The sequence below is a fragment of the Sporothrix schenckii genome, assembly GCF_000961545.1.
Source record: "Sporothrix schenckii 1099-18 chromosome Unknown Cont49, whole genome shotgun sequence".
NCBI lineage: Eukaryota > Fungi > Ascomycota > Sordariomycetes > Ophiostomatales > Ophiostomataceae > Sporothrix > Sporothrix schenckii.
This window is the reverse complement of record NW_015971150.1, coordinates 3,734,284-3,760,653: the sequence shown is the minus strand read 5'-3', so window position 1 is coordinate 3,760,653 and position 26,370 is coordinate 3,734,284. Positions and strand designations below refer to the sequence as shown.

The following is a 26,370-nucleotide window of genomic DNA, read 5'->3' as shown; positions in this document are numbered from 1 at the left end:
ACGTCAGAACAAAAAGAAATCGGATCGGACAAGAACAATATAATTTCACACGCAAATGGCAGTCTCTGTCTCTGTTGCATTGAGCCTGTAACTGAAGTGGAGGTCTCTTTCGCTTTGGTCGCACCTGCCCAGTGCCAGCCGTCGGCGCCTTAGGCAGAAACCCTGTGTTCCTGCCTTGCACATTGCAACGCTGCGTTGCTCCATCTGTTCCTGGCAAGGGGCCAACAGGCGCGGCTGCGAACTGTGGGCCAATCGTCCCTTCTGCCACCAGGCTGGGCCACCCCTCACTACTCTGGCGCAAGTGGGAAAGTGCGACCGTGGGGAACATAGCCAGACCACTCGCTTTGGCCAATAATTTTTCTGTTTAGGCGGGTTTTGGCAGCATTTGCGCCAGAATGTGAATTTTGCTGGTACTCCGTATGAGTCAAAACGCATCGCCGAAACCGACACTCGCAAAGCATCGTAACACTTCGTGCAGCCATTCTTCTCCAAACGTGCTGCTCTGCGCACATTTCTGCTAGCCCACCAGACCGTGGCCGACGTTTCTTCGCCCACACCTCCGCAAAACCCCTCGATACCGCCGCCATGCCGACCATTGGCGTCGACAAATACCGCCTCTTCAAGGAGTTGGGCCAGACGTGAGTGGATTGGGTCCTCACGAGGGGACAAGGAAGACCAGACACGGCGCTAACACAAATCCACAACCCAGCTTCACGCCTGATGAGTTCCAGGACCTGGCCTTTGAGTTCGGCGTCGAGGTCGACGAGGACACCGAAGATGACCCGGCACGACCGGCCGACGAGCCGCCGGAGCTCAAGATTGAGATCGGCGCCAACCGCTACGACATGCTGTGCTTCGAGGGCATTGCCATGAACCTCAACGTCTTCCGCGGCAAGATTGCCATGCCCAAGTTCCGCCTGCTCGACATCCCCGAGGCCCAGATGCAGACCATCACCGTCAGCAAGGACACCTCGCGCGTGCGGCCGCTCGTTGCTGGCGCCGTTCTGCGCAACATCAACTTCACCCAGGCCACCTACGACTCGTTCATAAGCCTGCAGGACAAGCTGCACCAGAACCTGGCCCGCCAGAGAACACTGTGAGTGGTGGTCAAGGCGTAGGAGACGAAGCAGCGATTGGGCTTGCATGAGAACTCGCAGCTGACAAACCATCCAGAGTCTCCATCGGCACACATGACCTCGACACGATCAAGGGCCCCTTCACGTACGAAGCGCCCAAGCCCGAGGACATCTCGTTCATCCCGCTCAACCAGACGAAAAAGATGAACGGCAAGGAGCTCATGGCGTTTTACGAGTCCGACAAGCACCTCGGCCGCTACCTGCACATTATCCGCGACAAGGAGGTCTACCCGGTCATCTATGACGCCAACCGCGTCGTCTGCTCGCTGCCGCCCATCATCAACGGCGACCACTCCAAGATCACGCTCAACACCAAGAACGTCTTCATCGAGATCACGGCCACCGACGAGACCAAGCTCGATATTGTCTGCAACATGATGGTCACCATGTTCTCCGGCTACTGCGCCGACCCCTACACCATTGAGCCCGTGCGTATTGTCTCCGAGCACAACGGCGCCTCGCGCGTCACGCCGAGCCTCGTCACGCGCAACGTCGACGTCGAGGTCGACTACATCAACCAGTGCTGTGGCCTCGAGGAGTCACCGGACGCACTGGTCAAGCTGCTGGCCAAGGTGACCTTTGATGCCACGCCGTCGGCCGACGGCAAGATCCTGCACGTGGCCGTGCCGCCGACACGCGCCGACATCCTGCACCCCTGCGACATTATGGAGGATGTCGCGGTCGCGTACGGCTTCAACAAGCTGCCCCGGTCGTCGCCCAACAAGTCGGCCACCATTGGCCAGCCGCTGCTGATCAACAAGCTCGCCGACATTGTGCGGCTCGAGGCCGCCATGGCCGGCTGGATCGAGGTCATGCCGCTGATCCTGTGCTCGCACGACGAGAACTTTGGCTGGCTCAACCGCAAGGACGACGGCAGCACGGCCATCAAGCTGGCCAACCCCAAGACCACCGAGTACCAGGTTGTGCGCACGTCGCTGCTGCCCGGCCTGCTCAAGACCATCCGCGAGAACAAGAGCGTCGCCCTGCCGCTCATGATCAGCGAGGTGTCGGACGTCGCCTTCAAGGACGACTCGGTCGAGCGCCACGCCCGCAACGAGCGCCACTGGGCCGCCGCCTACTCGTCCAAGTCGGCCGGGTTCGAGATGGTGCACGGCCTGCTCGACCGCGTCATGGCGATGCTGCGCAGCGCCTTCATCACGCGCGAGGAGGGCCTGGAGGCCGCCAAGGCGACCGCTGCGGCCATTGCCACGCCGACATCCTCCAAGCCGGGCTCCCAAGACGGCTACTACATCCAGGAGATCAATGACCCGACCTTCTTCCCCGGCCGCGCGGCGGCCATCTACCTGCGGCTCAACGGCAAGACCCAGCGGATAGGCGAGCTGGGAGTGCTGCACCCAACCGTGCTCGAGGCCTTTGGCCTGAGGTAGGACCCCCTCTGCGTGGTTTTTGTTTTTGTACTGCGCTATGACCAAGTTGAAACTAACATGTCCAGATACCCCGTGAGCACAATGGAGATCAACCTGGAGGTTTTATTATAAGAAACGAGAGGCTTTTTGTGGGGTAGTGAAAAGCGGCATTAGCAAGACTAAAATAGATATGGAGGACATTAAAAACGAAAGGGGGGAATGTGACAGTGATCATGTCAAGCAAAATTTAAAAAGTACGCATTTGAACAGGTAAACAGGTGGCACAATGAGTGGAGCAATAAAATGAAAGTGATGCCAGGTAACGAAACCGATGAGCCGAGACTTGTCTCTCCATTCTATCAGTGAATCATGCAGTCCTCATCCGAGACGACCCTCGTCCTTTATGCTCTGTCCTCCGTAGGACTGCAACGCTGACTGTGTGCCGTGTCACTCTCACAGCATTTCTTAACCCGTGTAAGATACAACGTATCGCCTACAGTAATGGTATGGTCGTTGAGTTGACGTCTCATTCTTGAGGCCTTTGCCCCACAGCTCTTTCCCACACATGTCAATTCTTCAGGGACTCTCCGTCCCCACCAACGGCAGCCAAACGCACTAACACTCCGCGCCTGCCAATACCAGCCTCTTCTCACCACCAACGAACAAGCCTTGCGCCTTCCCTTCCCGGCAGTTCCGGAGCCAAATCATAACGCCAGGCCCTCTTCGGCACACCATCACACTCAGCAAAAACGGAAGTAACCCCACCAAGTCCAACTACCAGCAATCCGCGCCTGCCGGTCTTTGTGCCACCGCTGTATGCACACGCGGTACAGCGCATTTCGTTCTAAAACGTCAGGAAAGCTCGCAAAACGACAGGGGGCAGGTGCAGAGCAGAGGGATAGCTTTTGACTAGTTTCGTCTCCATTGTCAACGGTCACCAACTCCCCATATCCATCCTTACACCCCGAGCCTTGAGACATGAACGCAGGAGCCCAAACCTGAGTTTGTGCAAGGAGAAGCACAGGCACTCCGTATCTCGATTTTCGAGACATCGCCCTTGCTGTGTGTTGCTCTCGTCGGCCACTAAAGTCATCAAATACTGCCCTCTCCCCATTTCCTTTCTACTACTCTGTTTCACCTCTCAGCTTAACCTCACCTTATATTGGCCTCGACCGAGGCGGTGTTGGAGATGTGTGTTCCCGGCGCCTGAAGATCGTCGCCAGTCCCGGCCCGAGCACATTTCCCTTCCAGTTGTCGCCGTTCTCTGGAAAGCCCAGCCTCCTCAGCAAAGGCTACGGCACGCTGACAAGGGCGAGGAAGGCGAGAAAGGCCAGACAGAAAGCACGGCATTTCTGTGCCCTGTGTAACGCAGCCTCCTCTCGGCCTGTGCTCCTCCGGACTGATTTGCCCAACCTGTCGCGAGCCGACCACTGCGTCGTGACGCTTATTTTATTCTCTTCCGAACCGCATCGACGACTGGTTCTTCTTGTCCTTCCTCAGCTGCCCGCCATCTCGAACGACGACCCCTTTCTTGTATCCTTCGTCCCGTTCTCCTACATGACCTGTCTCAACCCGGAACAGAGAGCTATGCGCTAGCCCATCGTTTTCTCCCATCCAACCAACGCTGCAACACTGCGCACATTGCATACGATTGACTATTGGGCGACACACGACATCTAGGATTGCCCTGAACTTCCGTTCTGTTTGATCTTGACGACCTATCAACTCCGTCTCCTTACTACTTCTTTTTAAAACACACTGGGAGTCTATTATAACACCGACCACGGGCGGACCACTTAAACCATGAGCTATTACGGCGACGATGACGGGGACGTCCAGAGCCCCTTGTTCTCCCAGAAGACGTGGATTGGCGTTGCCGTGCCCCTCTGTGTCGTGGCTGGCATCATCTTCGCCTCCGTCTTCTTTTTAGCCCGGCGGCAGAGGGCCCGGCGGCGCCGGAACGGACTTTCTCTCAACCAGCAGGGCCGCCTCGCGCTTGAGCGTGACATTCTCGAAGAAGGCTACGGCACGGGACCCCATGGTGCCAATGAAACTAGCGAGCGTCGTGACATACGAGCTTCACAGACCGGCCCAGAGTCAAATACCCCGAACATCTATCTGGGACGGTATTTCCGCACCAACAACAGCGCTGCTGCCAATAGCCGCGGAATAAGCGCAGCGCCGCGTCGTCCTGGTGACGGCCGGCGCGGCCCGCGGACTGCCAACCGCTGGGCATGGGCGCACACGACGGACCTCGCAAACACCACCCGCGATGCACACCGCATGGAAGGTCTCAACGAGCTGGGCGAAGCGCCGCCGCCCTATGAAGCACCCAAGAAGGCGACCATGACGGGAAGTGGCGAGGATGGACAACATGACGAGCGGGCGTCCGTCGCAGAAGGTGTTTCTGTGCCGGCGCCTGCGCACGTACGGCCAAGATCTGGCTCGAGCCCGGGCACGGGCTCGGGGACGAGCACGTCGGCCATCGCGCCGAACAGGAGCTTCGAAGAGGGGACGATGGCAGCAGCAGAAGAGACATCGTTACGACCCAGGCCGCATTCGCCTGCGTCCAGTGAGTCTGGGGGAGCGGCAACATCACGGGCAGGCGGGTCACCTTTGGTATCGTCGTCATCGCCCTCGACGCCGTCCGCCGCAGTCCGCGCCCAACCACCTACATCACCGCCTGCCTACAGCGAACGAGAAGCTTTGAGCCACGGGGATCGGCGATGATGCCGAGGGCTCGTTTCTCTAATTAAATTACTACCAACCCACCATTGCTCTACATACTTGCTCCGGCATGTCTGCCCAAGCGGCAGGGCACAAACCCATATCTTCGACGAAGAATCACGACCCACGACACTACATACCATGCTGCGACCACGATAGTTTATGCTGTTCTTTCTTTTTTGGTATTTATTTCTTTCACGGCTACATCTTTGCGACCATCACGGGAGGATCGGGGAAACCGGGAGTTGAGGATCACAAAGGCGTTCCTGCGGGATGACGGAGCCAAACGGTTTATCTTGTTTCTTTTATTTTCAAGATGCTCTTTAGAGGCATTTTTCGGTTTTGTTACAAGGTTTGGGACACGGATCTATGTTTTAAGGGTATTTCTAGGTGCTTTATGTTTAACCACCTCATAGTCATGATAATTTCATGCATGGCCCTTCTCCCGTGCAAGTTCTAGTGGCCAACTTCAGCATGTGTACACTATGCTGTATGTAGCACACGGATTAAACGCGTATTAGCATGTGAATGACTGGCGGCTGAAATATTTGACCCACTTTTCTGCCTCGTCAGCCTCCACCACGCTGAGAGCAAAGCTTCTGTTTCCTAGCCTTCTTCCCCTCCTCTGGTTCACGACTTTGTCAGTCGCTCCCCCAACGACACACGACGACCGCCCTTCGCTCGCAACCATGGTGCGTGCTATCCGCGGTGTTCTGGTCGAGTGCGACCCGGCAATAAAGGCCATTATCGTCAACATCGACAGCGAGCGTCACGACTTTATCATTGAGGACCTGGACGAGAACCGCCTCGTCATCAACGAGAACATGATGGAGACTCTGAAGCGGAGGTTGGGAGAGGTAAGATGCTCTCGGTGATTCTCTAGCAAAGGCGTACTTTGCATGCTGACATGCCCAGCGCCTCAAAGAAACCCAACAGGAGGAGGAGGCGTCCGACTCGAACTAGAACAAAGGCGAGAGATGCACAACGGACACAGACGGCGTTTTGGGCTACATTGTTTGCAAAGGGCGTTTGGCAGACACGAATTCAATACTCTTGACAAGAAATAATCGATTGAAACATCTATAAGCTTTTATGCATGGTCCTCCTATCTATACACAACCCGGTGGCTTTCCTGCGACAACCACCGCCTGCCTATAACTTGGAAAAGTGTGGCTTCGTCTTCTGCATGCCCGACATCAGAGCTACCTGGACGTCATCGCACTGGATGGCTGACGCGTTCCATACGGCCGTGTACTTGAGGGCTGTGTGAGTGTGTGTGTTAGTATGAAAATCATATCCGTATAAAATGGAGGATGGGATGGACGTACTATCATCAACGGTGTGGTCCCGGCCGTGGACCAGCAGCTCCTTGGTGCCTTGCACGGCAACGGGGCTCTTGGCAGCGATCAGGGTCGCCATCTGCAGACCATAGGCCAGCGCGGCCGCCTTGTCCGGCAGCACGCGGCTCACAAAGCCGACCGCCTGGGCTTCGGCGGCCAAAAAGTCGCGTGCCGTCAGCGACACCTCGGCCACCCACGACTGCGACGCCACAATGTGCGGCAGCCGCGCGAGCGAGCCCAGGTCGGCGGCCAGGCCAATGTCGACCTCCTTGACGGCGAACCGCGTGTCGCTGGCGCAGATGCGCACGTCGGCACAGCATGCCACGTCAACGGCCATGCCGAGGGAGATGCCATGCATCACACAAATGACGGCTACAAGGAGTGCCAGCAGAGTTAGTGGGTCGGAATCTTCGAGGAAACAAAATGATAAAAGGACAACACAGAGAGAGAACGAGTCAGGACGGAGCAAACGCACGCTTCTCGCACTTCTCAATGGCAGTCAGAGAGTCCTGCATGCCCTGAATGTGCCGACGCATGTAGACCGTGCGGCGCGCCGTGTCCGGCAGGTTGCCCATCTCGCTGAACCACTGGCCCGCCGAGACGACGTCCAGTCCTGTCGTGAACGCGCGGTCGCCGGCACCCGACAGGACAATGGCACGCACGTCCGAGTCCGTCGACAGCTGCTTAAAAGCCTGACCGAGCTCAAGCCATAGGTCCGGGATGAAGGCGTTGAGTTTTTCGGGGCGGTTCAGCTCGACATGAGCGACGTACTCGGCCGGCTTCGTGATGCGGATGTACTTGAACGACATGATGGCGGTCGGTGGTGGTAGGCGTCGGTTGTGTTTGAGGCGACCGAGAAGACGACGAAAATAGAAACAAAGACGAGAGACACAAGAGAAACAAGAGAGACACAAAAGCGCAGACGTTTGCAAACGCGACGAACTTAAGGCAGGCAGTCCGGGGAAGGTCCAACTCGGAGAAGGGCCTTGATTAATAGTTGGTGTTAGTTAGCAGGTGACATGCCGAGGCTCGTGCTAGTGCATTCTGCGGTGGCAGGAGCTGGCCCCAGTGTTGGCTAGTGTCTACACGGTGCTGGCGGCGACGGCTGCGAAGAGTCCGTAATTACCACAAATATATCGCAGAGAAACCTGGCCAGCCCTGACCAGACAGTGAGCGTCCTGGCGTCAAAAAAAAAAAAGCTGATAGCGGACTCGCCTATCAATAGTGATGATTTGATATGATACTTTTTTTTTCTGTTCTTTATTAGGCTTTCTGGTTTTCCACGGTGGAGAGAGCAGCATGCCAGAATTTCAATGTCTACTCATAAGTTCGCTAACAACCTACGTTTTGTCTCAGCTGGCCTTTTGTCACGCGTGTCTCTTCTTTCTTGGACATTATCTGTTCACTACCTGATGAGAATATGTCACTATTTAGTCTCACTTGTGATGTTGGCGGTTCCTTCCCGTGGCTCGTCTTTGCTCCTTCCCGGCATTCCAATTCAGTACAGAACCAGTAACACTGCCCCACACGACAACTCCACGCTATCGCAACGCCAGAAAGAAAGCACGGTCCTGATCATCCACGCAGGTAACACCCACTAATCGGTTAGACGTCACCCAGAACCCTTCGATATGTACGATGTATCTTGGCCGACTCGAGAACGTCGCAAGCGCATAGCAAAAGGATGGTCTTCTGCCTTCGCTTGCCGCATTGGGCTCTGTGTGCGTGGTTGCTTAGTCGTTTGTTGCTTCCTTCACTGCTTCCTCGTTTGTTTCGTGCTCCTTCCCCTTTGCTCCTTTGCGGCTTCCCTGTCTTGGACACGAGGTATTCTCGCTCCTTACTCGCTTCGTGTCTCGTAACTTCTCGCAACCAGCGACACATATCCGAATAGTCCCATAGACCAGACCAGGTCCTGGTTTGGCCGGCCCGTTTGCGGTCTTTCTGTGCCAGCCTGCGCCCATTACGCAGCCTCTGTTGCGTCCCAGGACCCTTCCCGCTACACCGCGTCCTTCTTAGCATAATACATAGTAGTGCATTATCATGGGCGTCCATCCGGTCGTTCTTGCCACTCAGCTCCTTCCTTCCTTAACCGCTTCGGCCAGGCCACCATTGTTCGTCGCGGTCGTACCTGCCCTCTCCACAGCCATCTCGCTGCGTGCTGGCCGTGCATGAACGGCTCCTCTTTCCTGCACAACGCGTCCCGGCGTCCCAATGCTTTCGCCTTGGCCTCCTTTTTCTGCTTCCTCTTTTTGTGTCCTTTTGTGTTCCCGTCTGTTTGTCTTCTTCCACAGTATCTTACAACGTACTGCTCGGCCAACTTTACCATTTCATCTCCTTTCTCGGCCACGGCGCCATTCCTATCCTTTTCATTCGTTCTAGTGTAGCTTTTGGTTAACAAGATACTCCCACCACGCCCACTCAAACCCACCCACAGCAGCAGCATCTTGGATCCAAACACGATTGCGAGCCAAACAACTCAACAACAGCAAGGCGACGAGACGACGAGGCGACGAACCAAGGGTAGCATCAAAAGAAACAAGAAGCAAGAAGCTTGACGACCCCACCGTATTTGCTCTTACAGGCCGTCGAATCCTTGTGCGGGCCCGCCCTCACCGCAACACAGGCCCAGGTGATGGATTAAAGAATCGCGGTCCTCCGTCCGCAAACGTTGATCCTAGCCGCTTTCGCGACATCCACTGTGCACACGCGCTCCCTGGCTTGTGCTATCGGCTGGCGCCAGTCGCCTTAGCTCCATTTCCTGTCCGCCCCTACGCCTTTTTCTACCCGCCTGGCGGCCGTGTCTCGTTTCTTATTCAGACTCCTCGGACTGGTCTCCACCAACCCCAACGCGCATTCGACCCTTGCATTTTGCCTTGTCTCGACTGCTTCTCATCGCACGCAGTGCTCAGTCGTCTTGTGTTTTGCGTTCTGTCTCTCTTTTCCATATCGATATTGCTATTTTCTCTTGTCATTGTTTTGCTACGTTTCTGCCATTGTTGCCCTTTGACCTCGCATGTTTCCGTCCCCCGGATCGACCAAGAAATCTTCCACGATCGACAGACCGCAGGTAAATTTCGGTAACAAGCACCAGGGAACCTAAAGTCCAATACAGCGCAATAACGCCCCCAAGGGCCCAACACACGCCAGTGTCGACTCGTCGACTCGCCCCTAACACTATCGCCCCCTGTGCCTTCTCCACCAAATAATTACTCGGACTGGCCTTTCCCGTGGGTCCTCATCCTGGCGTCCTATCTGGCTCGTGTCCCTTAGGTTCCCTTCGACTTTTCTCGCACTTGTATTTCCTAGTCTCGACAACTTTTGCTTTTACCTCGAACATAATCTCTCGCCATTATATCATAATAACCGCCACGGCTGGCTCAACTTGACGTTCTAGTCCCCGCCCCAGGCGCCTCGATATTTCTTCTTTCGTTTTTTTCTTCTCCCGACACACTCTCTCATTCTCCGTCTGGCTGCCCGCCTCGTAAGATACGCCATTCTCTCATCGTATCTCACTCTTTTTATTGCTCGCGCGCGCCTCAGCCCGACGCTTCACATTTCGGCCCCCTCTCACCTTCGTACGACAGCGACTGCGCGGCACCACAGACCACAGCCATTCTGCCACGAAACGCCCTCTCGTCTAGTGGATGCCATAACACCCGTCCGTCGCTTTTGCTTGTCGCCCTATCGTCCTCTCGCTTGTTTTGTCCCTGACGCCCGACGCAATTTTCTCGTTTGACACCGTTTCTCCGACAGCCATCACCCACTCTCCATCGCGCTGTACTCCTGACGAGTCTCAGCTTTGACACTGTACAATCGTGACGCTTCAATCTCCTTTTTCTTCTCGTTGACGGCAGCATCGACACCCCGTGGGTCGCTGTTGATTTTGCATTCGCCTAGGTGTCCGCAACTGCGCGCGCGACGACAACACTCCTCGGGTCTTCTTTCAAGCTTTCATCTTTTTTTTTCCAGAAGTGAGAGATACAATCATACCGCCCACTTTTCCCCCCTCGATATCAATCGTCGAATTTACTCTCCCTCCCCCCTTCTTCTCTCTCTCATCCCTCCCTCCACTCCACTCACGAGCTTTCTCCCCTTACTTCGGTCCTTTTGTGCACTACTGAGGTTCGCACCTCATCTTCGCCGCCACTATGGCTGCAGCACAAAATCCACGACCCGACGTGGGCGACATTCTCGTCGTGATCCGTAAGTCCGACCCACGAGAAGACGACACGAAGCATGCGGTCTACGATTCGTGACTAACCACGGCTCTCACCGATACAGACGACTTTCAAGCCAGAAGTTCAGATGAATTGACACTGGCAAAGGGCGACCGAGTTGAGCTGTTGGAGCGGGACGACGAATTTGGCGACGGTTGGTTTTTGGGAAAGCACATGGTCAGCAGCAACACTGGCCTGTTCCCTGAAGGTACTCCCCCCCCCGATCCCCTTTACGCTGGCTTTCGATGTGACGGGTTTTATGTTCTTATTATTTCATGGCTAACGTGTTTGTATCCAGTCTACACCCGCCCATCTCCAAAAGGCTTCCCCACCGGTGCCAGCGCTCTCGCCGCCGTAAAACAAGTTCCCCTGCCGAGTCTACCGACCAGCCCAACCACCGAAGAAAAGCCACCTCCGCCGTATACGATTTCAGATGACAATGCGGCCGCAACCGCATCCTCATCAAATGGGACGGCCGCCGTGTCGACATCTTCTAACGTAGCCGAGCCACCGGCCGCTACAGCTGCCGCCTCTGTGGCTGATGTTTCTGCCCCAGCGCCGGCGTCGACTACAACTGCCCAAGACCGGCCACAGTCCCCGACGACACCTACGGCCGCAACGATCCCCGTCTCGTCCCAACCCCCAACGTCGATTAACGTGGTTTCGCCTGCACCCACTTCGTCGTTCAACCAGTCAACACCTCCTCCTGTATCTGCGAGCACTGGCTATAGCGGACGCCTGGTTTCAGGACATGACAGCCAAGTCCTGCACGAGACGCTCAACGTCATCGACGAACACATTACCGACCTTCGGTCTCCATCCGGAAGCAATGGCACGCACCTGCACGCACCTACCGACTCTGGCAGTGAATACAGCTCCAACCTCGACCACCGCATGTCCTACATCCAGGGCGAGGAAACGGACGAGGAGGAAGATGGCTTGCACACCCGCAGCGAAGTCGAGGCTTGGGGCCCCGACGATGTCGCGGAGTACCTTTTTACCGTCGGCGTCGAGAAGAAGCACTGCGAGGTCTTCCGTGACCAGGAAATTACGGGTGAAGTCATCTTGGAGATGGACCAGGCGTCGCTTTTTATCAAGGCATTTGATTTGGGTCCCGTAGGGCGCCGCCTGAAGACATGGCAGAAAATCAAGGCTTTGCAGGACGAGGTAAATGGCCACGGATCCGCCACAGGAAACAGGCGGCGGAGCAATTACGGCAGCGACATTGCTTCCGAGGATGCAAGACGATCAAATCGCAGCCGCACAAACACTCTAACTGGTGCCAACAACCCGCCCAACATGCAGCAGCGTCTGCCGCCTATTGACGACCGCCCGATCTCGATCCAATCCCGTCGCCTTTCTCTCAATCAGACGCCTCGAATGGAACCCGCCCAACCGGTCTCTCCCATCTCGCCCATATCAACTCGCGGCTTTTTGGACGGTTCTGGAGCACCCCTGTCGCCAAGGCGATCGATCCTTCACGAAAAGCGCCCGTCTGCAGCATCTATCCGTGACCTGCACCACTCGCGGCGCCATTCGTCAACGGATTACCGCGCATCCATCGCCTCGTCCATCGCCCCACGCCTTACATCAAGCGGTACATTTCCCCTGGTCGACAACACGCAGCAGCACTTCCAGCCCGAGCCACAGTCACAACAGGGACAGCAGCAGCAGCAGCAACATAAGAAGCACCCCTCGTTTGACCGTAACTGGACACTTGGCAATGCTAGTTCAAATGCCCAGCAGCCTCCCCCGGCGCACCATCCGTTGTTCCACCCCCGGCCACTGTCGTCGGCTGGCATCCAGGATGTGCTCGCTTCCCAGGACCTGGACCAGGGCCTCACTGCCGGGCTGAGCGAGCCGAATGTTGATTTTGACAGAGGCTACTTTTCAGGCACCGATGCCGATCCCCGCCGTCGTTCACTGCTACAGAAGAAGAACCGTGACAGCTTCATAAAATCGGCCCGGGGTGGTCCGACTGTCTCTGCCTCGTCCTATGCGGAGGAGCAGCGCGTCAGAAGTGCTACTGCTCTTTCCCGGCACTCACGTTTCGGTAGTGTTGACTCGGTGCGCGACCCATCCGGTTTGTCATCGGCAGCCCAAAAGTACTACGGTGTAGCGGGAACCAATGGAGGTGCTGCTCCGCACCGTCGGACCACGTCTACGAACACGACTGATTCCGTGCGCATGCGCCCTGCCCTCCCGCCCAAGGACAACCCCGCTCCCACGGTCACTAAGTTGGACGGTTCAAACAATGCACTGGACAAGCCGCGCCCGTTGGTTGCTTCGCCAGGTCCTGCTTCGCCCCATCGCCAAGGTGATTGGTTCTCGGCCAGACCTGGCTTCAAGACGCCGAGCTTTGGTCTCCGTGCGCTGTCGGATGCTGTCGTAGGACACGACCGGAACAAGATGGCCTCGCCTGTCTCGCATGCGGACTCCTTCCCCAAAGACTCACCGATGCAATCACCGTCTCGGACCGGATCTAGTACGCCTTCGGCTGGACCGAGCTTTGAACTGGATTCTCCTGACCCGCGGAGCCCGAGCACCACGGCTACCGTGACCTCGGCCCGGAGCAACAATGCCGGCGCCGCTCGTAAGAAGGGCAAGAAAGAGACGAGCGCCTACCAGCGCGGCCTGCTGAAGATCAGCCCGCGCGAGGCGATGCAGGATGCCGACTACAGCGGCTGGATGAAGAAGAAGAGCTCCAACCTCATGGCTACGTGGAAGCCGCGTCTCTTTGTCCTCAAGGGCCGTCGCCTTGCGTACTACTATTCTGAGGACGATGACCAGGAGAAGGGTCTTATCGACATTTCTTTCCATCGGGTGTTGCCGGCCGACAACGAGCGCCTAACCGGCCTCCATGCTACCCTCACGGGTGCCTCGACGACACCTGCCGTCCCTGCCAACAGCAACATGCCCACGCTGGCCTCGGCCGAGGCGGATGCCGAGCCGACCTCCTCGCTCAAATCGGGCTCCTCCCAAGACTCCATCTTCATCTTCAAGCTAGTGCCGCCCCGTGCTGGCCTCTCGCGGGCCGTCAACTTCACCAAGCCCATGGTGCACTACTTTGCCGTTCCCAACGTCAAGCAGGGCCGGCTCTGGATGGCCGCCCTGATGAAGGCCACAATCGACCGCGATGATGCCGTTGCTATCACCACGACATACCAGCAGAAGACGATCTCTCTTGCCAAGGCTCGGCAAATGCGCCACCGTCCACCAGCGCTGATGAACCTCGACGAGAAGGTGGAAGACTCGCGCATCATGGGCCGGGACGACCAAGCCAAGGACGACGAAGACAATGATGACATGAACATTCTGGGCGACGACGAGAAGCGCATGCTGGCCGCGGCTTTGGCAACCACCAACGCTCGGAAGGTAGAGAAGCCCATCAATGGCCTGGGAATCACCTATGACAAGGACGGCGTGACCCCTCTCAGCACTGCCTCGTCCTCGACCGCGCTGCCGGGCTCCGAGAACGCGGCCAACAATGCGAACAAACTGCCAACCGCAGGAGGGGCGGCCTACAAGGTCGAGAGTGCCCGTGCGCGGCAGTTTATCTTTGAGCCCGAAAAAGACGAAGACCGGCTCCCAATGAGCGCTTAATAGAAACGGGCACCTTTCCATTTTGCATGACAGCTCGAACGTTTTTATATACCCCCTTCTTTCACTGCATTTCACACTCACTTTACAGTCTCATTGTCCCCGTCCGTGTCTGTTATATCCTACTTTACCACACTTTTTTGTTTAGTTTTGTACGTCATATATCCTAACCTTCCTACCCGCTATACGTTCCACCCCCTCCCCTTTCCCCTAGGAAATCACAATCCCGACCATATACACAATACTGGTGCATCGTTTGGAAAGAGGAAGTCTGTCATGATGGGTTTCGTTGTATAGTTTTTTGTTAGCGTAGGGCAGATGAATGGAGTTGCCCTTTGTGGGGCATGTATTATGAGCATTGGCTTTTCCATGCATGCTTGCCCCATGACACTGAATTATGACTCGTACAGTTCTTCGTCGGTGATGAGCAGATACTGCCGGACGGGCACCCAGAATGCTTCGACGTCACCTGACTGCCGACGTGTAATGCAGTGGCAGGCTTCTTGCTCGTCCACGACGGTGGCTTCGGTGGGCACGTCTCCTTTCTTCTTAGTGCATCCGCCATCCGAGTTGCATTTGTCGTCCACTTCGTCCTCCCCTGCCAAAGACCGTGCCAACGGCCGTTCAAAGTACGCCTTGTACCGCAACAGTGTCAGGGAGTAGTCTTCGGGCGTCTCACTGTACTCGGCCGGGGCTCGCATGGGCGTCGCGGGTGTGGCTGTCCTTGGTGTTGTTGGCGTGGGAGGCATAGCGGGGAGAGACGCCGAGGCACGCACGAGGGCTGATCGATCGCGATGGTCCTCGGCAAACTGCCGGTGGCGCCAGCATGGCGTTGTCGGTGTGACTGGTGAGGCGATCGGCCCATCCCTGTCGAAGCTAGAGGTGGGCAGAGAAGCAGTCGAGGAGGTGTTGATGTGTCGGACGAGTGAGGCATTTCGTGGGAAGAGCGTGCGCTTCGTCTGTGAGAACTTGATCGGCGGCGAGACAGGGCTCAGAGAAGGCGAAGCGTCGACGATTGTTGGTCTTTTGGCCGAGATGCTTTCAAGGGCTTTGCCAAACGCCGTCACGGGGGCCACAGCAACGTTGCCAACACCTTTCTCTGCCGTATTTTCTTGGACCTTTTCTTGAAATATGGTATGAATCTCTGAAACGTTTTCCGGCATCATATTGGGCCCATTTTCCGTCGTCCGATTTGTAGTCTGCCCATCATCCTTGATGATCGAAGACTCGTTTGCCACGACGGCCGGCCGGCTGGAACCTGGCGGTCTCCACTCCGGCGACGGAGTCGGGAAATGGGCTGCAGCTACACGTCCAGTTGTGATTTTCCCACGAACACTCCCACCGGCCCTGTTTGCCACACCCTCGTTACCGCCCGACTTTTCGAGCCAACTGACAATGGCACGAACCGATGAAACAGACGTGGACGGCGTCGCAGGTTGACGGCTGCCGCTCGGAGGCGTTATTGTGGTCATATTGTCGTGAGGCGCCATGTTTGGGCTTTGTTTCGGAGGAAAGCCTTTCTTGCCCATTGTAGCTGAAAAGAGAGTAGAAAATACATATCAGGGGGACGGGTGGTTTGTGTCGAGACGGGGAAGGAGCGACCGGCCAAATAGTGGCGAATACGGCCGAGGTCCTGCCCGTTGGGACACATCGGGCAGGACGAACAAGGCAAACGGATACACAAAAAGCGGACTCGTAAATTATTCCTGAAAAAGGTAATCTAGGCAAAAGAGTAGATCGTGTGCGCCGTACTATCGACATTGTCTATGACAAAATGTGTATGTAATGTATGTACAGTAATGTGACGAGTGGGAAATGTGGTATCGTGTTCGTAAAAGGCAGTAGCGTTACCATTGCGCCTTCTCCAAGCTCTGCCATGTGCTCTTTCCTCGCAAGGTCTTTGTGTTTATCATCTATCACCCCCTTTTCTCTTCACCGCTTTCAGCAGCCGCGTCGTCTCGTTGCTCTTCATCCATCATCTTGGCAATCTCGGCGACTTCGCCCTGCAGCCCTTGGAGCTCGTCCACATCGTTGGTCAGTCCACGATGATTCGTGGCCGCACCAGGGTTTCTTGGCCGCCCAGCGCCATTGTCAGCTCCGCGACCCACGTTGGACACAGCGCTTTGTTCAGGGCGAGAGAGAAGGACGGGCGACGGGGCCTTGTTTATGGCCTCGGACGATACAGGCACAGCAGCATCCACGGCGGTCCCGGCGGCATCGGCTGCGGCATTGACGGCCCGCGCTTGTCGCAGTTCTAGTAGTTTGACCACGGATGTCTGGTCGTTAAGGTACGAGAGGCCACGGTAGGTAAAGTCGTCTGGCTCCTTGCCGGTGCGTTCCAGACGCTCGAACGTGCTGATTGTGTTACCAGACCGCTGTGCTCGCGCATAACCAGCCAGAAGTGTGTTCCAGGTGACCAGGTTGGGCTCGACGCCGCGCTCACGCATCATGTTGAGCACACGCTCGCCTTGCTTGTACTGGCGGTGGAACATGAAGCCGTTGATCAGGATGGACCACGTGTAGACACTGGGCGGCGGGTGGTGGCCACCGTGGACTGACGTGGCGGCAGCGGCAGATCCCCCCTCTTTGTCGGCCTCAAGAGCAGCCGCCGCATCACGAAGCATATCGCTAACAACATCAAGGGCTGCCCGCAGCATGCCCTCAAACTCTGTCAGCGCCATGACAACGCAGTCGTGCACCTGCGAGCTCTGGTCACGCACGAGGCGTGTTGCCATCGGGTCGCCTGTTTGCAGCAGGCGGCGGAAGTGCGTATAGAACGTAATCACGTCATACGGATTTGAGAGGCCCTGGATGTAACCGAGCACCATCGTGGCCAGGGTGGAGCCCGTTGGCTCGACCAGCTCGACGGGCGACAGCTTCGGCAGACTGCGCACAGTGGGTGCCAGCTGGGCCGCAAACTCCCAGTGTCTGTTCGACGGGATGTTGGTTCCAGCGCCCAGCCGGCTGCTCGACCCGTTCCTGCTGGCACCAGACGAACTGGAGGCAAAATCGGCGGCCGCGACAAAGTCCAGGTTGACATCTGGCAGCAGCTTGCGCAGCGGTGCCAGCTCGAACACGCGGGCGTACGCCTGGACCATGAGCGGGAACGCCGGAATGACGCGTGGGCGTTTTAACTGTCGATCCCTGCGCGCCTCGTTCAGTGCAGTCGTGTAGATGGCCTGCAAGAAGTCGTTCCACAGAAACGGATGGCGCACGCCGTGCGCCGCGGCCGACTGGGCCACCTGTTGGATGATGGGGTAGTTGCAGCCGATTTTGGCGCCGTTCATCAGGATGGAATAGACAAAGGCGTCGGGCTCCGTCTTGGCCTCGCTGAGCATGAGCTGCAGCACCTGGAGGGCGGCGTCGAGCTCCTGCTTGAGACACAGTCCGCGGATGATGGTCGTGTACGTGATGAGGTTGGGTTCGAGGCCGCACTGCAACAAGAGCTCGAACAGTTCCGCAGGCGTGGCCGCCGGTGTCGAGTGGCTGGACCCAGTCTCGGCCGCCTCTACCGAGTCACCCTCGCCGGCCGTCAAGATAGCCGTGCAGAGCGCGGCGCCCTGCGGTGTGTTGATGTCCAGGTCCGTCTCGGCCAGGGCCCTCTGCAGCACGTTGACAGCGAGTGTCTTGTGCTCTGGGCGCGGGCTGCCCGCCAACCGGCCAGCGATCTGCAAGCGTGTATTCTTGTGCATCGGGTGCTGGTACCGGACGAGATCGTGATACAGATCGGCCACATTGTCGAGCGAGCTGGCCAGCATGCGCGTGAAGAGATACAGTGATGACTGGCGCAGGCGCAAGTAGTCGGGTGGGCTCTTTTCAAGCACATACCGCAGCACGGAAAGCAGATCCTCGGCTGCAGGGGTGTCGAATGGAATGATGGCCTTTTCACGCACCTTCGGACTCTCACGCATGTGAAGCAAGAAATTGATCGTGTCTTCGGCCATATACGACGGCACCACATCCACATCAAACGTGGCCTGGAAGATGAGATGCGCACGGCCCGGGTACGTTCGAAGGGCTGCCACCATCAAATGCGGCCATTCGTCACACTGCCGCTTGGTGGACCAGCCCAGGGCCGCCCACGCGGTCCTGATGCTGTCGACGTTTGGGCTGCTTGCGCCTTCTGTCTCGGCCTTTCCCTCTCGGTGTGCTGGTTCCAAGATGGACTGCAGAACAGAGCTCTGGCTTCCCTCATGCGGTAGCCGTCCGTCCTCCAGAAGATTCCAGGTCTCGGCCACGGCACTCTTCCATCCCCAGAACACAGACTTGGCCTTTGCAAAGTCGACGCCGGACCGCTTTCGCCACAAGCCGGCCATGTGGCTCTCTGGACGCGGCAGCCATGCTGGCGGCCGAAGCTTCATCCTCTGTCTCTTAGGGAGAACATATCGCCACTGTGGCACATCGCTTGTCTGTGTCGAAGTGTTTTCTCTTGATGCGTTTGCCGTTTGTGGTTGCTGCTGCTGCTGCTGCTGCAGCACAGCAAATGGATCTGTTGCCTTCCTCGATCGTTGCAGAGACCTTTGTGGTCTTGGATCCGTGATTTGATGTGCTGAAAAATCCGGAGCGCTTGTCTCGCCCTCTGACAAGCCAAACACAGCTTGTTCTGCGGCGGTCCAGAGGCGCAGATGCCGAGCCCGGGACTTGGTCTCTGGTCTGTCAGAGGCAGCTGCAGGCGCAACCGTCGTCAGCGGCCGTCTAGCTTCCTGCGCTTGGCGGCGCACACCCCGAGCAACTGTCGCCGGCGACGAACGCCATGTCTGCCAAAGCTGCTGCTGTTGTCGCCAGAGCTGCAGCCGAATGCAAGGACACGGCTGCATTGCGGCCGTCTTGAGGTGTCGCTGCAAGAAAGACAACAATGAGAGAACCTTGTTAAAAGGCGCTCTGTCGTGTACTGTCCATGTGGCCGTTGTGGAACGGGCAGTCGCAAAATCGACAAGTCAAAGTCGGGTGGTGAGGTTCAAGAAGTGTCGTCGAAAGTTTAATCGGCTGTGGCTAAACCTGCAAAAGAGTGGCGCTAGCTGTCTGCTTTTGGCCGCTGCGGCTGTTGCAAAATTCTTGCGCGCTGTAACCCTGGCGCTTTGTCTGGCGCATTTTCGAGCCAGAGGCACTAGAGCCAACGACCAGTCTGGACATGCACACCTTCGCTCCTGTCTGAACTGAAGGGCAACCGCAAGAACGACACCCACATTTGCACACCAGGACGATATCTTCTCCCTTCCCGAACGCCTTCACCACCCGTGTTGTCGCCTGTCTACACATATCTCCATCGCCTTTCCCTAATGTCGTCCCACGCTGCGCTCAGCGCCGCTGCCGACGACCGCAAGGCTCGGCTCGCCAAGCTGCGATCGATCAAGCGCAAGCAGCCCGGCGACGAGATTGTGCCACCAGAGTCGGACCGCGCGTCACCCGCTGTTGTCACGCAGCCGAAAAGCCATGGCGACGAGACGGGCGAGGAGGGGAATACAGGAGAGATTCGAGAGGCTGGCGAGATGGCCGTTGAGCGCGACGTGTCTCGACTGCACTTGTCCGGACGCAACTACGACCCAGAAACCCGCAATGCCCGGCTCGGCTTCGAGGTCGAGCCCAATCTGGCGGCCGGCGATGACACAGTCGAGGCCCAGGCCGCCAAACTCGAGGCAGATGTGCGGCGGGAACAGCAGGAGGAAGAGGGCGGGGACGGCGAAGGTGCAGATGGCGACGCACGACCGCACGACGGCGGCGGCAAGCCCATCGACCTCTTCAAGCTGCAGCCCAAGAAGCCCAACTGGGATCTGAAGCGCGAGCTAAACAAGCGTCTCGAGCCGCTGAATGCGCGAACCGACAATGCGATTGGCCGGCTGGTGCGTGAACGGCTGGCCGCCAAGCAGCAGCAGCAGCAGCAGCAGTCGTCCAAACAAGCCGCAGCCTCAAACCAGCCCAAGGCATCAGCCATCACCGGCGAGGCAGACGAAAGCGGCCTCGATGGTGCAGCTCTCGTGGAGGGCATCCGGTTACGCGAGCAGGAGGCCGAAGAGGAGGAACGGCGCGAGCGCGAGCTGGAGGATGAGGGTGAGGCATAGTCGGGCCGCAGGAGAGCGCAAACGGGCATACTACAGGGCGTTTAGGGGAACGGCGAACTGCACATGTACGATACTTGTTTTCGGTCCTGACTTTTACGTTTTGATTTCACCTCTACCGCAAGAAATGCCAGCCATATATGTGATACCCACTGCTTGGGCCCCTTCTGTGTATTGTCATCTTGTCCAACCGCCGCTGCCGCTGTTCACTTCCCCGACTTCATGTGTTTGGTTAGAGCTAAGCGCTTGCTAAACGGGCTGAGACTGCGCTGCCGGCCACTACGGTCGTCGTCACGATTCGTCTGTTCCCGTCCACGTCCTGCGTCCGGCTGTCGATGCCTGTCTCTGCGATCACCGTCGCCGCGCGTGTCGGTATCGCGCTGCCTGTACGAGCGTCGATCGTCTCTCTCCCGAACGGGCGACCGCGAGCCGTCTCGGTAGCGTCGCCGGTCTATCGAGCCCCGGTCCGCCCCATCCTCCTGGCCGAAAAAGTCTGACGATTTCATTCTGTCATCGTGCGGCCGCGCCGGCCGCTGTTCTCGTTCAGTTACCCGACTGGCCGGTGGTGGAGACGGCGATCTGCTGCCGCGCGACGAAGAATACGACGACGCCGAGCGTGAGCGTGAGCGTGAGCGCGACGGTGACCGGGAATCCACCGAGGCTGATCGTCCGCGGCCGCTCGGTGGATTCGGAGCTGCTGCAGCCGCTGGCGGAGAGCCACGGCCCGACGCCGAGCCGGAATCGGGGTCTGAGTAGCTTGGCGACCGACGCCGCCGGTGGCTGCTCGGTTTGCCCTCGGGATGTCGCCGGCGCGCTGCCGCAGAGTCGTCGGATTCACTTCCACTGCTGCTCAAGCTGACGCTTTTGCTCGTCCGCCGCCGCTTCAAGGCCCGCTCGGCCTCTCTCTTGGCCAGCTCCTCATCGGCCACGCCTTTTCTGCAAAACGTAAGTCAGCACACAAGGAAGACAGTACACCGGATGAGAAAGCAAGCACTAGTCGACCAGACGACATACTTCAACTCGAGCGCATTAAACGTCTCTTCATGCAACTTGGGCGCCAGCTTCGGGTTTCGCAGCTGCTGGGACCGTGACGGCCGGGCCTTGTACGGGCGGTCCTGCGGTGCGACCTTGCACTCGTACGAGTAGTGGCGTAGTCGACGTCAGCAAAAGACCAAACAGCGCGTGCGGATAAAACAACATCAACTTATCTCGTTTTAAGCATTTTTGGCAGAGGACGTCTGTCGGCGTCGTTTTCGGCGGTCCACGGCGTGGATACATTGTGATTATGGGCGGACAAGCTGGGTGAATCTAGTAGCTGTTGTTGACGGATGTTGGGAAGAATTAACATTGGATTTTTTTAGGAAAAAACCGTTTGCTATTGGGGTTCTATAACTCAATCGCAGTAGTTGGTGATGTTGCGCTTAATGCTTGATGCACGTTAAAGTGGTGGAGCCCCAGCTACAAGGCAAAACAATAGGAGCGGAAGTGCTAACTGGTTTCGCACGTGATTCGATTTGAATTGCACCAAGGAAATTTTGGGCGCCCGGTCCCATTTGCCGGGCAGAAAACAGGAAAGTGGGGCCCGGCCAGGATCCCCAAGACAGCCAAAGACAGAAGGAGCAGACGACCGCCTTCTGGAAAGCAGAGGTTCCACCCTTTCCAATCCAACGGGCGTGCTGCTCCTTCTCTCTTTGGCTTTTGGCCTTTGCTCTTTCCATTTCATCCTCACAACCACCAAAGCCCACACAATCTGCCTCCACAAAATATCCAAGCATCGTCTCTTTGCATCTGAACCATCACCAACTTTGCATCAACACAAACAATCCACCCGCGACATCCGCCCTGCAACCCCCTGGTCTGCAGCAGCTGCGGCGTTTCCCTACCCCCGTCTACAGCCAGCTTTTCCTTTCGCACGCTCCAGACGGCTGCTGCTCCAGCGGCATGGCATAGCTTCCAGCGGCTGACGGCTGCCCGGGTTTTGTTTCTTTTTTTGTTGACTTCTTTACGACGATTCTTTGCCCTCGTCTCATTCGTGCATTTTTCATTCCGTATCATCTCGTCTCTCTCACGGCACACTACGGCCTGGCACCTCCTCTCCCCCAACGACTGGCGACAACGATGACCTCCTGCGTGTGCTTCCCCGTCCCCTCTACCTTTATGAATTTTGTGCCCTGAAATCTTGTCTCCCTCCGCCATTCTCTGCATCAGGTCTTTCGTAGACATTACGTCCATCTGGCCTCGTGCTCGGTTGCGCCGCAGCTCGCTTTCACACAAAAAGAAGTCGATTCCCAACAGCATCATTCGCCCTTATATCTGCCGTCACCGCTATCATTTTTATTTACTTCTGTCTTCTACTGTCCTCGTTCCTCCTACTTCGACTACTCTATACATTGGCAGCGACTCGCATCGGCGGTCTATACGACGACGACATCAGCTGTAGTATTTACGGACGCCGTTGCAAACTGACAACGAGTCTGATTGCTTCTTGTTCTCGTCACCAATCTCAGCAGACTTTATGATGGCGACAGAAACGGGAAAGATGTCTTTTGCCAAGGTTCGTTTCGTCTTTTGTCAAGGACTCGTTAGTGCATCTTGGTCTTGACAGGAAACTAACTACATCTGCTCTACTACTAGGTGGCCGCGTCTGCATCGAAAAAGGATCTGCCAACGACTACGATGTCCCAACAGGACTCCTCCAAATCCCGGCACGATAGCGCACCCAATGCCGCCAACGGCAAGCCTTCCCCATCGACGGGTAGTGTCAAGCCGCCGAAGAAGCCGGTTGCTATCCCAGAAAAGCCAGCGGCCTCAACACCAGCTGTCCCAAAGAAGACAGAGGCAGCGACGGCAGGGAAGTCCGTTGCAGACGGCTTAGCGGAGCTGCAAATCGCCCCTACAAACCCAGGTCTGGTGCTGGATGATGCCACCCTGGATGCGGCTGCCGACGGGCAGGCAGGCACAGCTGGCACGTCGAGCACCGCTGCGAGTGCTGCCGTCAGTGCGGCTGCTAGCGCCACAGCCAGTGCCAACCAGACCACGCCGTCTTCGTCTGACGATGTGTCGCAGAAGGCGGATTCCAGCTCCGATCTGGACACGAAGCCGCCGAGTCTGGACGGCAAGAGCATCACATCCGGGACGACGTTTAATGCTCTCGACGAAAAGGAGTCGCTGCGCCCGGACGACAGCGCCAGCGTGAAGGCGGCCGCCGACGAAGACGACTCGTTCTCAGTCCGTCGGTCGTTGCTCGTGTCCTCGCGCATGGGGTCGGATGTGGCTGCGCGCGTCCAACGCATCCAGCTCGGCGACATGCCACCCCGCCTCGTCCCACTCACTAGCCAGGAGCCCGCGGTGTCGGGTGTGGCGACCCCGCACAGTATCTCGTCCGAGCAGCAGCCCGTGACGGAGGCCCGTGTGCAGCTGGCCACCAGCACGTCCACGCCCGGCGGCCTGAACGGCCAGAACCCCGACGAAAAGCTGCTCGATGCCATGGCTTCGCAAAAGAACCGCGTCTTCCTCCTCCGGCTCGAGAGCGAGGTCGTCGATTTTGTGCAGAACTCAAAGGAGCCCTTTATGGACCTGCCGCCGAGCAACTCATTCTGCCGCATGCTCACGCACAAGCTGGCCGACTACTATCACATGACGCACTCCTTTGAGGCTGTGGCCGGCTCAGTGCGCATCTACCGCACGCCGTTCTGTCGCGTGCCGCCGCCTCTGGCCAGCTTCGTGCCCGTCAACACACCCGAGAGCACGAACGCTCCCCCACAGATTGTCAAACCGAGGAAGATTATGCGGCGTGGCGAGGAGTTCGACCAGCCGGCGAGTACCGGCCCCTCCAAGCCCACGTCTGAAGACGGCAGCGACTTGAAAGAAAAGGCACCGCCTGCCAAGGAGAAGATGACGCGCGAAGAGCGCGAGGAAGCCTACAACAGGGCCAGGGAGCGCATCTTCGCCATGCCCACCGAATCGTCCACGCCCGAAAACGACGACGGTACCGGCATCTCGCGCGCCAGCTCCGTCTCCGCCAAAGACAAGGCTGCCCAGGGCAAAAAGGCCAAGACGGCCAAGCAACGCCGCGACGACTCGGAGAGCTTCGACTCGCGCTCGCAGTACACCCCATTCTACCACCACTCACAACAGGCCACCTGGGTCAACCCGCAGTTTATGCCAACAGGAAACCTAGCGAGCTTCCCCTACAATGCCCAGCAGCAGCACCAGCAGCAGCACCAGCCGAACCAGCCGACTCAACCGAACCAGCCGAACCAACAGCCACACGGGCCGCAGTATCCAAACAACATGCAACCGCCAATTGCATACGGCACACCGCAGACCGCGTATCCGCCTGTCGTTTCCAGCAACGGCCCTGTCCCACCGGCAAATGGAATGGCTCATGTGTGTACTTATCCATGCTCTCATATACACCCGTCTTTGAATGTAACTCTACTAACGCATCCTTCTAGTATCCCCCCCAACCTGGCCCGCCACACCATCCCGGGTCGCAAAATGGACCACACCCATATCTCTACGGACCTTCTGGACAACCAGGCAATGCAGCACCTCCACAGCACTGGCAACAGCACCAACAGCCCCAAATGCAGCCGCAGCCTTATAACAACGGCGCTGCCTACCCATCGCCACAAGCGCGGTCGGTAGCTCCGAATAGTGCCCTCCCAGCTGGCATGACCTACGCGTACGGCCAACTGCCGGCGCATTACAATCCTAACGACCCAAAGGCGCAACATCCCATCCCCGGCAGCTACGCCGGAACGTATACCCGCCATGGCTTCAACCCCAAGACGCAATCGTTTGTGCCAGGAACGGGCCCGATGGCGATGCCCATGGCGATGCCAATCCCGATGGCCGGTCCCCACGGCGCATATGGCGCGACCAACGGTCCTGGGCCTGTGCCGATGGGAATGAGCCCTGGGCAGAACCAAGGCAGCATGCCCTATAACAACGGCGGCTATCAGCAGCCCAGTCTGTCGACGTCGCCGTACGGCAGCAGCACGACATCGAGCTATGGCATGATGCGCCAGGGATCAGGAAGCTCCACGTCCGCCTACCCGATGGGACAGCAGCCGTACCCAGGGCCTGTGGCCTACCATGACCCATATGGCAACACCCTGGCACACGGACCGCCACTCCCCGGCGCACCTGGCCCTGGCCATCTTCCGCCTCCGCACGGCCCGCCACATGCAGTTCCCCTTGGCGCTCCCCTTGGCGCTCCACGAGGACCATCTCATTACAAGATGAATGCTCCGCACAGTGCCGCCCAGGGGCCCAAAAAGTCAAACGGTGCACCAGCGCCAAAGGGGCCTGGCCAGTCGAATGGCACATCACAGAGCCAAAAGGGTTCGGGCCAGGCGTATGGAAACCTGCCCAACTACGGCAATCCGGCAACCCTGCCGCAGAAGCCCACGTCTGCATAACGGAGCCTTAAGCCGCACAGCGGAACGCGCTCCTATGAGACTATGCTTCTTATCTGATTTTTTCAACTGTCATTTTTACAACCTACGGGAGTGCTCTGGTCCCTTTGAATCTCACGGGAGTGGACACTGAGATTTGGCGTCATGGAAGGAGCGGCTGCATCATGGCGTTTCTACTCATTTTTCTTATTTGTTATTCATTCCTCTTCTTCTTTTCTCATATTACTTTACCCTTTAATTTGATCATGTCGTCAAGACAGCGCCTGGCATTTGTTTGGTGTCAGAAGCGGTCAGAGCGAGGAACATAGGGAGGCAGGCGGTGGTGTCTAAAATCGGCACGGCGAATTTGGCGTCTCAACGACACAAAATGAACTTGTTTCTACCCGGGATACAGGGGAAGACGAGACTAGGATAAACCTGGCTGCATCGCCGGACAGCACGGAGTAATGAAAAAACAGCATAATTTGGCACAGTTCTTGTCCTCGGTATATTTTTATTTCATAA

At 57.4% G+C, this 26,370-nt stretch overlaps 13 protein-coding genes across 13 annotated transcripts; 6 read left to right on the top strand and 7 right to left on the bottom strand.

Annotated features, from left to right (window-relative positions):
* Positions 1-585: 585 nt before the first annotated feature.
* SPSK_05102 (phenylalanyl-tRNA synthetase beta chain) lies at positions 586-2,524 on the top strand (the record flags this gene model as incomplete). The annotated part of the gene is made up of 3 exons (XM_016731853.1): positions 586-638; positions 710-1,096; positions 1,174-2,524. 3 exons carry the CDS (start codon positions 586-588, stop codon positions 2,522-2,524), a joined length of 1,791 nt encoding a protein of 596 aa, XP_016583733.1.
* A 1,782-nt stretch (positions 2,525-4,306) lies between these two features.
* SPSK_05468 (uncharacterized protein) lies at positions 4,307-5,233 on the top strand (the record flags this gene model as incomplete). Its single annotated transcript, XM_016732214.1, has 1 exon — positions 4,307-5,233. The coding sequence occupies one exon, from the start codon at positions 4,307-4,309 to the stop codon at positions 5,231-5,233; it is 927 nt and encodes a 308-aa protein (XP_016583732.1).
* Positions 5,234-5,919: 686 nt separating this feature from the next.
* On the top strand, positions 5,920-6,193 carry SPSK_05738 (TFIIH basal transcription factor complex TTD-A subunit; the record flags this gene model as incomplete). Its single annotated transcript, XM_016732475.1, has 2 exons — positions 5,920-6,087; positions 6,146-6,193. The coding sequence occupies 2 exons, from the start codon at positions 5,920-5,922 to the stop codon at positions 6,191-6,193; spliced, it is 216 nt and encodes a 71-aa protein (XP_016583731.1).
* Positions 6,194-6,382: 189 nt separating this feature from the next.
* Positions 6,383-7,379, bottom strand: SPSK_05431 (delta(3,5)-dienoyl-CoA isomerase; the record flags this gene model as incomplete). The annotated part of the gene is made up of 3 exons (XM_016732178.1): positions 6,383-6,492; positions 6,559-6,942; positions 7,046-7,379. The coding sequence occupies 3 exons, from the start codon at positions 7,377-7,379 to the stop codon at positions 6,383-6,385; spliced, it is 828 nt and encodes a 275-aa protein (XP_016583730.1).
* Positions 7,380-8,303: 924 nt separating this feature from the next.
* On the bottom strand, positions 8,304-8,531 carry SPSK_05765 (uncharacterized protein; the record flags this gene model as incomplete). The annotated part of the gene is made up of 1 exon (XM_016732500.1): positions 8,304-8,531. The coding sequence occupies one exon, from the start codon at positions 8,529-8,531 to the stop codon at positions 8,304-8,306; it is 228 nt and encodes a 75-aa protein (XP_016583729.1).
* A 108-nt stretch (positions 8,532-8,639) lies between these two features.
* Positions 8,640-9,013, bottom strand: SPSK_05691 (uncharacterized protein; the record flags this gene model as incomplete). The annotated part of the gene is made up of 2 exons (XM_016732432.1): positions 8,640-8,841; positions 8,877-9,013. 2 exons carry the CDS (start codon positions 9,011-9,013, stop codon positions 8,640-8,642), a joined length of 339 nt encoding a protein of 112 aa, XP_016583728.1.
* Positions 9,014-10,718: 1,705 nt separating this feature from the next.
* SPSK_04849 (SAM domain family protein) lies at positions 10,719-14,390 on the top strand (the record flags this gene model as incomplete). The annotated part of the gene is made up of 2 exons (XM_016731611.1): positions 10,719-10,773; positions 10,852-14,390. 2 exons carry the CDS (start codon positions 10,719-10,721, stop codon positions 14,388-14,390), a joined length of 3,594 nt encoding a protein of 1,197 aa, XP_016583727.1.
* Positions 14,391-14,782: 392 nt separating this feature from the next.
* On the bottom strand, positions 14,783-15,916 carry SPSK_05379 (uncharacterized protein; the record flags this gene model as incomplete). Its single annotated transcript, XM_016732127.1, has 1 exon — positions 14,783-15,916. One exon carries the CDS (start codon positions 15,914-15,916, stop codon positions 14,783-14,785), a length of 1,134 nt encoding a protein of 377 aa, XP_016583726.1.
* A 387-nt stretch (positions 15,917-16,303) lies between these two features.
* SPSK_04926 (pentatricopeptide repeat protein) lies at positions 16,304-19,204 on the bottom strand (the record flags this gene model as incomplete). The annotated part of the gene is made up of 1 exon (XM_016731686.1): positions 16,304-19,204. The coding sequence occupies one exon, from the start codon at positions 19,202-19,204 to the stop codon at positions 16,304-16,306; it is 2,901 nt and encodes a 966-aa protein (XP_016583725.1).
* A 462-nt stretch (positions 19,205-19,666) lies between these two features.
* SPSK_05534 (coiled-coil domain-containing protein 12) lies at positions 19,667-20,446 on the top strand (the record flags this gene model as incomplete). Its single annotated transcript, XM_016732278.1, has 1 exon — positions 19,667-20,446. One exon carries the CDS (start codon positions 19,667-19,669, stop codon positions 20,444-20,446), a length of 780 nt encoding a protein of 259 aa, XP_016583724.1.
* Positions 20,447-20,649: 203 nt separating this feature from the next.
* On the bottom strand, positions 20,650-21,721 carry SPSK_05399 (uncharacterized protein; the record flags this gene model as incomplete). Its single annotated transcript, XM_016732147.1, has 3 exons — positions 20,650-21,379; positions 21,458-21,558; positions 21,584-21,721. 3 exons carry the CDS (start codon positions 21,719-21,721, stop codon positions 20,650-20,652), a joined length of 969 nt encoding a protein of 322 aa, XP_016583723.1.
* A 143-nt stretch (positions 21,722-21,864) lies between these two features.
* Positions 21,865-22,218, bottom strand: SPSK_05700 (uncharacterized protein; the record flags this gene model as incomplete). Its single annotated transcript, XM_016732440.1, has 1 exon — positions 21,865-22,218. One exon carries the CDS (start codon positions 22,216-22,218, stop codon positions 21,865-21,867), a length of 354 nt encoding a protein of 117 aa, XP_016583722.1.
* Positions 22,219-22,958: 740 nt separating this feature from the next.
* Positions 22,959-25,869, top strand: SPSK_04924 (r3h domain protein; the record flags this gene model as incomplete). Its single annotated transcript, XM_016731684.1, has 3 exons — positions 22,959-22,997; positions 23,078-24,832; positions 24,901-25,869. The coding sequence occupies 3 exons, from the start codon at positions 22,959-22,961 to the stop codon at positions 25,867-25,869; spliced, it is 2,763 nt and encodes a 920-aa protein (XP_016583721.1).
* Between the last annotated feature and the right edge of the window lie 501 nt (positions 25,870-26,370).